We start from the raw sequence: 11587 nt of genomic DNA on the forward strand, positions 1-11587 counted from the left end.
TATATATATATAAACGTATTTCTACGTCCACCTAAGAGAAGGTTGTCTATAGCTATTCCATTTTAACTAAGTTTGACCAATAAGACATAATTATAACAATAAAATTGTTCTTTTTTTTTTTCTTTCTCCTCAGACATTATCGGTTGACATGGTGGAGAGAGAAAATGCAATTTTGATGTCTTACTGATCAGACTTAGTTGAAAAAGATAGCTGTAGACAATCTTATATTATCTAAAGTGGTCGTAGAAATATTTATATATATATATATATATATATATATATATATGTATATTAATGCCACGCTTATGAATGGTTGCAACTTACAATATACAATATAAGGTGCATCCATGCACCTTAACATCAAGATGGAGCCAAAATTCACCCCCTCCACCTACTCAGCTACAAATTATACTTCTTGTCCATTCTTAAAACTGGGATTAGTATTTAGAAGCCATATTTTTTAATTCATTATAACACACTACCTTCCAAATTGAGACTTGAAAGGCTTTTTCCATGAAAGCAAATGTGAAATTTTCTCCAAATCTGAAACTCTAATCTCACAAGTCTTACTTCTGAACGGACCATTTCTAACTTTCATTATCACGGGCATGCTCCAAAGAGATTGCACGCGTAGCAAAAAGATTCGTTAGCATGATGTGTACAGCTATTTGAAGCTTCTCCAGTCTTTTTGGTAGCGGGTTTGGGTGAAGCTTCGGGGTATTTTTAGAAACAAATTATTCAAATGAGGTCATTAAAAAATTATTTATTAGTTTAGAATGGTTTTGGCAAGGTGAGAATTATTTTATTTTTTATTACATGCCACATAACGTTACTTCATTTAGCGTCATAATGTGATGTCAAGTCAAGACTTAATAGAATTACTGTCACTTAAAAATGTGACATAAAAAAGGTGGTTGTCAAGTAGTGAAAACCATCTTGAATTAGTAAATAGTTTCATAATTATTCCATTTTGATAATTTATTTAAGAAAAACTCTATTTGGTTAAAAAGCAAATTTCAAAGAACACATCCTTTTGGAATAGGATTTTTCATAACGTGTCACTGCAAGATATATGATTGCTAAGCAACTTACAAATGCGTAACATTTCAGAAAAGTAGCAATAGAATAAAGTAGAACTCCGAGTACCGAGTTGTGGTGTTCTTTGCAATGACTTTTTGTATGCAACTTTTTCTACCCCACTTCTTAAATGATGATAATGATCCTGATGGTGATGGTCATCTCTCATCGTTTTTGGTTGTCATAATTCAGGGAATAATTTGAGTATACAAAATGGGAATAGATTAAAATTTCACATGTGAAATTTTTGTATTAATCTTTCTCTTTACATATATTAAATGAGTTTTAGAACGACGTCGTTTTAGAACGAAAATTATGATATTTTTGTAATTTTAATTTATTTCAGGATTATAATAGTCTTTATCATTCTAATTTTTTAATTTTTCAACCCAAAACGACGTCGTTTTGATAAACATTAAACAAAATTATCTAAAATAACATTATATACTTTTTCCCCATATTAAATAGGTATATTAAATAGGTGAGATTTAATTATCATTAATAAAGACACAAATTTTAAATAACCAAATTATGTGAAATTTTAACATCACATGATCCATCCGGATACAAGATAATAATATCCTTTGCAACCATTCACATCACACAAAATTTTGAATTGTTGCACGATCCCAATCAAAGTTTAAGGCAAAGAAATACCCACGAAGATTCTAATCACAGATACGAAATCACTAAATAAAGTACAAATTGCTATAAAATTGTAAAAAGAATAACTATCTTATAAATTTTTAAACCCATAAATAAAATACTAAATTTGTGTCATAACTTAAGTCTGTTAGTATATTAACGCTAATTGGAAGGATATACTAATTAATAACAATTATAGTTACCTTCGACAAAAAATAATAAAAAGAAGAGAGAGAAAATTTATGGAACCTACTCACTTTTGACAGGGAAATTTTTTTTTACAGCAGAAATGTTATTTCCTTTATTTATATGATATATTACCCTTCATTAAAATGTTTATTTCATATATATTTACAAAATAAAAAATAATTATATACTATATAATAATAATAATAATAAAAATAATAAAATATATAATGATTTAAAATGGAGGAAATACATTTGAGTGAACGAGATAATAATATCATTCTGAAGCAGTCATGGCCTGAACACCACATGAAATTCCGAGGCAAAAAGAAACACTCATGGAGCACAATCCGAACATCCCATTTGTACAAGGGACAATAATTTCTCTGGGAGAAATTATTATCTTCCTGAATAATCAAGAGAGAGAAAAATGAAAGAGGTGAGAGAAATAAAAAATGACATAGGGTCCATCATTTGATGTCTCTCTCAGAAGATCCCTCTGTGTAATAATGGAACCATATATTACATTTACAGTGTTTATCCTTTTAAATGACATAATTTATGTTATTTTACTCTTACAAAGAGATGAGATTCATATCTTTACCTTTTTTTGTCAACTATCTTTCCTTCTTTATCTATCTCTTTCCTTATCTTAAAATGACATAACTTTACCTTCTTTGAAATGACACATACTTTTCTCATCTTTAAAATGACTGTTTTTAATATATTTCAGTCCTTACAAAATAAATAGACAAAATGATAAAATAATTATATATATAATAATAGTAATAATAATTTAGTAATTATAGCATTGAATTAATATTTATTTTAGTATTTCTATTTTTTATTTCATTTCTATTATCCTTTAATTAGTATTGATATAAATATTTAGTAATTTATAAAAAATATTGGTATTATTTATTTTAATTAGTATATATATACAAACTTATGAAGTTATATATATATATATATATATATATATAACGTCATAAGTTTGTAGTGAGTTAACGGGTACTAAACGGAAAGACCAATTTGTGAAATAGTTATAATTCAGAGCAGGGGTGTTAATGGGTCGAGCCGAGCTGAGCTTTGGTCTTAAAAGGCTAAATCTGTGTTTAAATATGTCAGCCTGAACAAGCCTGTTACCTGTCATAAATATAATTATTGGCCTATGGCCTAGCTTATTTACAAAAAATAAAAGTTTGATTTAGCATGTTAGTCTGTTTAAAAAAAATAAGATAACAAAAATTTATCCAAACTGAATATTCATCAACAACATTAGTAATTCTATAAATATTCATAAATTCAATGTATATCCAAACAGCATAATATAGAACAAAATCATTCAAAAAGTCTGTTTAACCAATAAATTGGGGTGGAATGGATTGAAGAGAAAGAGAGGGCTATTATAAGTAGTATAAAAAATATAAATAATAATAATAATAATATACTAGGTCAGCCTGTGAGGCTCTAAGGCCGAGTTTTTCAATTGGAGCATGAGACCTTTTTATTAAACAAGTTTTTATACAAGTTCAAGACTGGTGCTAACAACTAATTTTAGACATGTAAGTTAAGGCCTTCACGAGTCGAGCCAAAGGCTCCTGGTTCGTTTAACATCCCTAATTCAGAGACTATATAAAATAGGAGAATGATCTGTTTACAATTTTTTTTTTACAAATTACACTATGTAATCCCAGAAGTATATAGTGTAACCTAATGTATTTCTAGGAATACATAATGTAGTTTGTAAATAAAAAATTTATAAATATAATCCTCCTTTATAAAATATGGGAAAAGTTATATTTATAAACTTTTATTTACAAATTTTTACAAATTATATTAACTATTACCGATAAGACATAATATAATTTATAAATTTATAATTTTTTTTTTGTCAATATAACATTTCTCATAAAAAATTTGAAGTTCATTGTGCTAATTTGTAAAAGATCAAAGTTGAAGATGGTTGTATACAATTCCCCTTTCCCCCACCCACCCCTAATTATTGCTCTATATTCAAGTAAAACTCGGAATTGAGACGCGTTTTGCAAAGACTTTATCTATTCCACGAGATTATTTAGAGTCAATCGGGACCACCATTTTTTAGGTGGTCCTTAAATATATATGAGGGTAAAATTAAAAAAGAGAGAAAATAACAGGGACAAAAAGAGAAAAAAAAAATTAATAATGTGAGAGAGAGTACCAAAAGATTCAGTGATTCTGGACCATATTAAATATTTTCCTATTCCACAAACACATCTAAATAATGCTAATGATGGTGGATTGGTGGGAGAATAAATTTGAATACACGGAACAACAATATCTTTTTGACGCATTCATCATGGTCAGAAGTCAGAACACCATAAAAAAGCAAAAAAGTTTCGCTATGCGAAATCAAAGTTTAAGGCAAAGAAAAACTTACAAATATTCAACCAGTGTGCTTTAACCACACGTACAAATCCACGATATAAACTAAAAACTGCTATAAAATTTGGTAAAAATATTTTTTCTATAATAAGATATAAAATTATCTTCAGCAACATAAAAGTAATATCGTTTCGGGATTTAAGAAAAAGAAAAAGGATATTTTAAAATTTTCATTTTTTCTTTATATCATAAATTTTATTAAAATATTCTGATTTTTTTTCTAGGAGATAACTTTGTCTACAAGAAAAACGTTAATCCCATTTATTTCAACCTCATTCTTTTTAAGCAAAACCTTTATAGCAAACTAATAAAAGTTTCTCTTTAAGTGTGAGACATCCTAAGCTACCTGATAATACCTTAATAAGGTATAAGATATATTAAAGGGTAATAATATAACCATCTTATAATTAATGTGATAACGATTGGCCCACTATGTTTAAGCAAGTGTATCCAATATTCAGATTAGTTTGTCAAAAATAGCCTTCAATATTAGGAGTATGATTTTCAATCAATCAATTTCGGTCTAGTCACTTTTGTCATTATTCATGTGGAGGAAGTACATGGCTTATAAGAGATCGTTAGTTGTTTCAAATTTTTACTTGTTTTGTCTATTTGTGTAAGATGCATCTATATTTAACATGCTCTCCAAATGGATGATGATAGTTCAATGTTCAAACCTCAAAACAAAAACCAGAATAAACATGATTTTTAAATTACGATTACGATAACAATTGCTTTGTAATTGCCGAAATTTTGCCTGGCAATTACCGAAATTGTGAAATATTGCGGACAAATGTGGCCTGTAATTGTAGTTGTTGCGATGTAGTCACAAAGACTTCCCAAACTACATTATTATAGTCTTAATTGCAGTTACAGACCATAATTTAGAATCATGACATAGCAAAATCATGACATAATATTAATAACTTTGGATTTTTTTTTTATTTCAAAAGTTTTAATTATAATCTGTTTTAAACACAACATAGATTAATCCAAATACATAAAGTCCAATGATAACTTTTTTTAGATGCTTTAAATTTAGAGGAATGTTATATTTACAAACTACATTATATTTTTTTGGTAAGACCTTCTTGAGTGAAATTTTACCGATAAGACATAGTGTAGTTTGTAAGTTTATAAAAAGAAAGTTTGTCAATATAACCCGTCTCTTAAATTTATTATATACTCTTCACGTACATGTTCAAGATTAGAAAACAGGAATAGTGACCATTTTGTCAAGTTTGGCAAAAAAATTTACGACTGCTACGTCAACAGTAAATTTTGCTAAAATACCACGCGGCATATTTCGCTACACTGTGTAGCGAAATATGTTTGCAAGTAATTCGCTACACAGTGTAGCAAAATATGCCATGTCAGGCTGCACAGTCAGCAAAAATGACACGTGTCAAGCAGGCAGAATTCAAGCATAATTCGCTACACAGTGTAGCGAATTTCTGCCTGCTTGAAACGTGTCATTTTTTGCTGATTGTGCATCCTGACATGGCATATTTCGCTACACTGTGTAGCGAATTACTTGCAAACATATTTCGCTACACAGTGTAGCGAAATATGCCGTGTAACATTTTAGCAAAATTTATTGTTGTAAACTTTTTTGTCAAGTATGGCAAAATAGTCACTCTTCCTATAAAACACACATCCATTAGTTTGAATTTTGTACGCCAAAGTGAATATAATCTCATTAAGCCTCACCACATGTTTGCACTCATGAATAAAAACAAAAACACACGCGTTGAAGATCACATCTATATAAGGACATCTTTGATAGATTTACATCAGAAATAGAATAAACCTCAAAGCTATTCTTCTCCTTCATTTGCAATGAAACACCACCCCTTGTCATTCAAATGGCTTCTTTTCATCTTTCTCATATACTCAACCTATCTTAGTACAACACACTCGTTGAGGATTCCAAGGTTGAGCCCAATTGCTGAAAGGGAAACAACCTTACAAGACCCTGCAGTTGCAAGTAACACAGAGGATGTAAAAACATTTTTTTACAAACAGAATCTGGATCACTTCAACTATAGACCTCAAAGCTACAGAAAATTTCAACAAAGATATATGATCAATTTCAAATATTGGGGTGGTGCCAATTCAAGTGCCCCAATATTTGCCTACTTGGGTGCAGAAGAACCAATAGATAATTCCCCTACAGGAATAGGATTTATGACTGATAATGCTGCTTCCTTTAATGCTCTCTTAGTATACATAGAGGTATTGTATTTGTAGAGAACTGCTTTTAATCAAAGGTTTGAGTTTGACAAATTCTGACTCTTACTTTTCTCATCAGCACCGATATTATGGGAAATCAGTACCATTTGGATCAAGGGAAGAAGCATTCAAGAATGCAAGCACTATTGGGTATTTCAACTCAGCACAAGCCATAGCAGATTATGCAGCAGTCCTCGTACATATAAAGAAGACCTTACATGCTCAAAAGTCCCCGGTTATTGTAATTGGAGGATCATATGGTGGAAGTTAGTTTCCTCAAATTAATAGTCTTCATAGTTTTCCACTTATGTACCCTTCAAATTACTACCATTTTTTCCTATATAATTGATATGTCTTTGTTATATGCAGTGCTTGCTTCATGGTTTAGGCTCAAATATCCCCACTTGACAATTGGTGCCCTTGCCTCATCAGCTCCAATCCTTTATTTTGATCATATTACACCACAAAATGGTTACTACTCTGTTGTTTCAAGGGACTTTCGAGTAATTTTACCATATTTTGACTTTTAATACTTTGTTTATTTGTTTTTCATCAAAATTGCATCATAGAAGTGACTTGGTATGCAGGAAGAAAGTGAGACATGCTACCAAACTATACTAAAGTCTTGGTCTGAAATTGAAAGAGTAGCTTCTCAGCCAAATGGTCTTTCCATTCTTAGCCAGAGATTCAACACTTGCCAGTACACACTCTCTTTTGTTTTGTTTTGTAAGGAGTAAGCTTAAAACTCCAATTTACTCATACTTTTCACTTTATGCAGTACCTTAAACGAGTCTTATGAGTTGATAGACTTCCTAGAATCGATGTATGCTTATGCGGCTCAATACAATCAACCACCAAAATATCCAGTTAGTGTGATCTGTGGTGGCATTGATGGAGCTTCTTTTGGAAGTGATATCCTCAGTAAGATATATTCAGGTGTTGTTGCTTATAGGGGAAACAGCACATGCAATTTTAATGGCCCTACTAATGTTTCTGAAACAACTGTGGGTTGGAGATGGCAGGTAATTGCATTTACAAATGCAAGTTTTTTTTTATTTTTATTTTTCATTCATCTAATTTTGTCATGCCATTCTTTCAATCAAATTTAATATGGAGTAAGTACTTTTTTGCTCGTGAGTAAATTTCACGATGCCTCGTTTTAGTCTAGCAAATAAAAAAGCCCGTCGTGGTACATAAGAAATTCATAATGGACTCATTTTAATTCTTTTGAAGGATTAATGAGTTTTTTTGAATTTGTGAGGACCACGGTTTCAACTAAATAGATTTATTTTAAATTTCTTAGGGACCACGATAGACCTTTTCATTTACTAGGGACTAAAGTGAGAGTATCGTGAAATTTGTTAAGGACCAAAAATGATATTTATTCTTTAATATAACATTCGTGATGGACATGAATTTCAAAAACAAAAATACTAAATCGGACAACCGTGTTTCTGACAAAAAGATAATAGTAGATATCAATTGTGATTTTGTATTGGCCTATTAGGGATACAATTGATGATTTGATCATAATTTAATATAAATTATTAAAATAGAATAATACAATTAGAGGTAAGATATTTTGACTACCAATTTTTTCTATTACCACTCCACTACCACTTTAATCATCATTGGATTAAAAGTTATTTTTCTTTTCTCTCTCTTCATTCAACTTTTCCTCTAATCCAATGGTGATTAGAGTGGTAATAGAGTAGTAGTAGAAAAATTGATAGTCAAAATATCCTAACCCATACAATTAATATCTATTTTTGGTACTTTATTGATAAAATTTTCCTTGAGCGCATGTTTGCCGCTAAATGTTCATGAGATAAATTATGTGGGTATAATTATTTAACATAGTTAACTGCTAAAATCAATATCGGTGGACTTTGTGCCTTAGTCAATTTGCATTTGATTGAAACCCAAATTTATTTACTTGCTTTAATTTAGCATCCAATTCATTTTAATCATTTCTTTTGTTTTTTCTTTACATCATTGTTCTTCAGTAGAGGATAAAAAACCAGTTTCACTTTCATTAAACATTCAACATTTAATGGGTGAAATCGCGCTATTGTCAATTGATTATCAACACGAAATAAGTGTGGAGTAATTTTTTCTCAAAATTTTCCACGTCTCTAAATTTTTTCTCGTGTGAGGGAGCGTGTTGAGATATATAGTCCCACATTGATTGTATGAACAACTAATGCGGAGTTTATAAAGCCGAGCACTCTTACCCTTTGAACTAGCTTTTGGAGTGGTGTATCCCAAGGTTCTTTACATGGTATCAGATCTTGAGCCCTCACCGCCTCTCACTTAAAAGTGGAATTAAAATAAAAAGCACAAAAAGATAAACCAAAAATTGGGCCTGTGCATAATCCACGCTTCAAGCCCAATGGGCTCTCGTGTGAGGGAACGTATTGAGATATATAGTCCCACACTGGTTGTATGAGCCAACTAAGTGGAGTTTATAAAGCCTTGGGTACTCCCACCCTTAGAGCTAACTTTTGGGGTGGTGTATCCCAAGGTTCTTTACACATACTAACAAATTGTTTTATGATTATGAGTATTTATATTTAGAACAATTGGTTAATTATTGTTATATGTGTTACATGAATTTTATATTTGTCTTTTTTGAAAGGGAATATAATTAGAGTTTGATTTTGATGTACTATATAAGCGTAAAAAACATTTTACACTATATAATCCAATCCAATGATGTATATTACTTCATTGTTAAAATAAATATTTCACATTAATTTTGTTTTATTTTATATTTTTATATCATTTTTACTTTTAATATTGTCTCGTACATCATACGGACACATACTTTGGTTGATCTAAAAATAATTATGAACTGCTCTGTACATTCAGACATGCAGTGAAATGGTGATACCCATCGGCATAGGAAACGATACCATGTTTCCACCAAACCCTTTCATCCTAAAGATCTTTGCAAAAGAGTGCAAGCAACGATATGGTGTCTCACCTCGCCCTCATTGGGTCACTACTTATTATGGAGGCCATGTTAGTACTTCTTTCTTCTCTTCTCCTTGTGACATCCATATATATATATAGATTCATTCTCCTAACAGTTTTCTATATTATATAACTTATACATAATGGGTCAGTAGTTAAATATCATTTTCAATTGTGGATTAACACCAAGAAACTTCATTGGCAGAATATAAAATTGGTTCTTCAAAGATTTGGTAGCAATATAATTTTCTCGAATGGACTAAAAGACCCTTACAGTAGTGGCGGGTAAGCAAAGTAAAATACAAAAACTAAATTGATCATAATTCTCTTATATATTTTAGGTAATTGTTTTAGAACAATATTTTAAAACAACTTTGTATGTATAAATCTTCTATATATTTCAGGGTTTTGGAGAATTTATCAGACAATCTTGTTGCCGTCCATACACTTAATGGTATGCCTTTGTATTCTAGATCTGTTAATATATTTTAGTTGTCTATTTATATAATTATATTAGAATATATATTTTTCTTCCGTCTTTTTTTTTCTTGCTGAGAACTGTCCATCTTTCTTTTTTCTTTTTCTTTTTACAAAAATAAATAAATATACAAACACCATTTATACTTGTACAATGTATGGCTAGGCATAATTTCGTATCATAATTCAAATAATATCTGAAAAAAAATGCCAAATAATTGGATAACAAAGTTTATGAAATGAATAATTGTGGTAGCACATTCACCAATGACGAAGAACAAAATCAAAAATCCTTTCCGGAAAACCCTTAAAAATCAATTGCATTCTTAGCTACCAAGAATTTTTCTTTTGTCACAAATCTGTGATCACACTTACGGACTGCAAACTAGCAATCAAAGTGATATATAATTATATTATTTTAAAATTTTGTCATAATTTGAAAAGAAACTTTTTATGTAAACAAATAATTGAAAGTTTGGAAAAGAATTTGATTAGTCTTTTAAACAATTTTATTAACAATTTTTTTCAAAAAATAATGGAATTTTAAAATAAAATATTAATAACATACTAGTAGCCAACTAGGAGCTCTCTTTTTGTCTTTCTAATTATATCATATATATTTATTTATTTATTTATTTTATTTTTACCATTTTCTATGAAACCAATCGAATGATACTATGGTTGACACATGTTTGTTTTTAAGGATCTCATTGCCTGGATATTCTTCGTGCAAATCAAAGCGATCCAGGATGGTTGGTCGAACAACGGAAGAAAGAGATCAAGATTATCAAAGGGTGGATCACCCAGTACTATTCTGATCTTAAAGGGACTACAAATTCCAGAGCAAATGATTATGTGAAAAACAAGTTGACAAATCCTTAAATTTACACATATCAAGGAAAGATGTTGGAATAATCGAACAGAAGTTTCGACGGTTTACTGCAATTCCAACCATGAATATACAATAGTAACTTCCGTTAACAACGATGTCATGTTACCAATGGAATGATGATTTATGATGTCATATAGGTTTTATGGTTATGAGTTTTCAGGATGCTATTGCTATTGTTAGAACATAATATAAATCATTAAAAAAGTCTTCACCTAATAACTTAAATTTTTTGGTTGAATTGGTTCATGACCACTTGATCACGAGTTTGATCCGGATGCATCATCCAGCCTAACCTTATCCAACGCCTTAAGGTTTTGGGTTGAAATTATTCTTGCATATGAAATATTTATGGGCTCTCGTGCGAGGAGGGAGCGTGATAGAGAAATATAAAATCATAGAAACATGAAGGATACTTGTGGTTTATCACAAAAGTAACATGACATTTTGCCACAAAAGTGAGTCTATTTCTAAGAATAACATAACATATCATCTTGAAAATCAATTCGGTGCTTAATTCACTAGGCAAAAAATTAATTTAATGTTTTTTAATAAATTAATTACGCATTTATTACAATTTTTTTAAAAAATACGGATCTATTGCACAATGTCACGTCCCTTTTGAGCGTCACATGTCACGCCCAAAGAGGGCGTCACGCCCAAACCAGGTGTGACATG

General features: G+C 30.2%; 1 protein-coding gene across 2 annotated transcripts; it reads left to right on the forward strand.

Moving 5' to 3' along the window:
- Positions 1 to 6144: 6144 nt before the first annotated feature.
- LOC133291175 (uncharacterized) lies at positions 6145 to 11120 on the forward strand. 2 transcript variants are annotated; one of them, XM_061489387.1, is made up of 9 exons: positions 6145 to 6570; positions 6647 to 6833; positions 6937 to 7070; positions 7155 to 7267; positions 7346 to 7589; positions 9439 to 9591; positions 9749 to 9828; positions 9948 to 9997; positions 10724 to 11120. In XM_061489387.1, the coding sequence occupies exons 1-9, from the start codon at positions 6175 to 6177 to the stop codon at positions 10900 to 10902; spliced, it is 1536 nt and encodes a 511-aa protein (XP_061345371.1). In that variant the 5' UTR covers positions 6145 to 6174; the 3' UTR covers positions 10903 to 11120. The 2 variants fall into 2 exon arrangements, with proteins under 2 accessions (XP_061345371.1, XP_061345372.1); XM_061489388.1 differs by lacking the exon at positions 9749 to 9828 and having other exon boundaries at positions 10724 to 10863.
- Positions 11121 to 11587: the final 467 nt, after the last annotated feature.

This window comes from Gastrolobium bilobum, unplaced genomic scaffold (genome assembly GCF_033153095.1).
Source record: "Gastrolobium bilobum isolate Gb01-03AN ecotype WA unplaced genomic scaffold, APGP_CSIRO_Gbil_v1 utg1383, whole genome shotgun sequence".
Taxonomy (NCBI): domain Eukaryota; kingdom Viridiplantae; phylum Streptophyta; class Magnoliopsida; order Fabales; family Fabaceae; genus Gastrolobium; species Gastrolobium bilobum.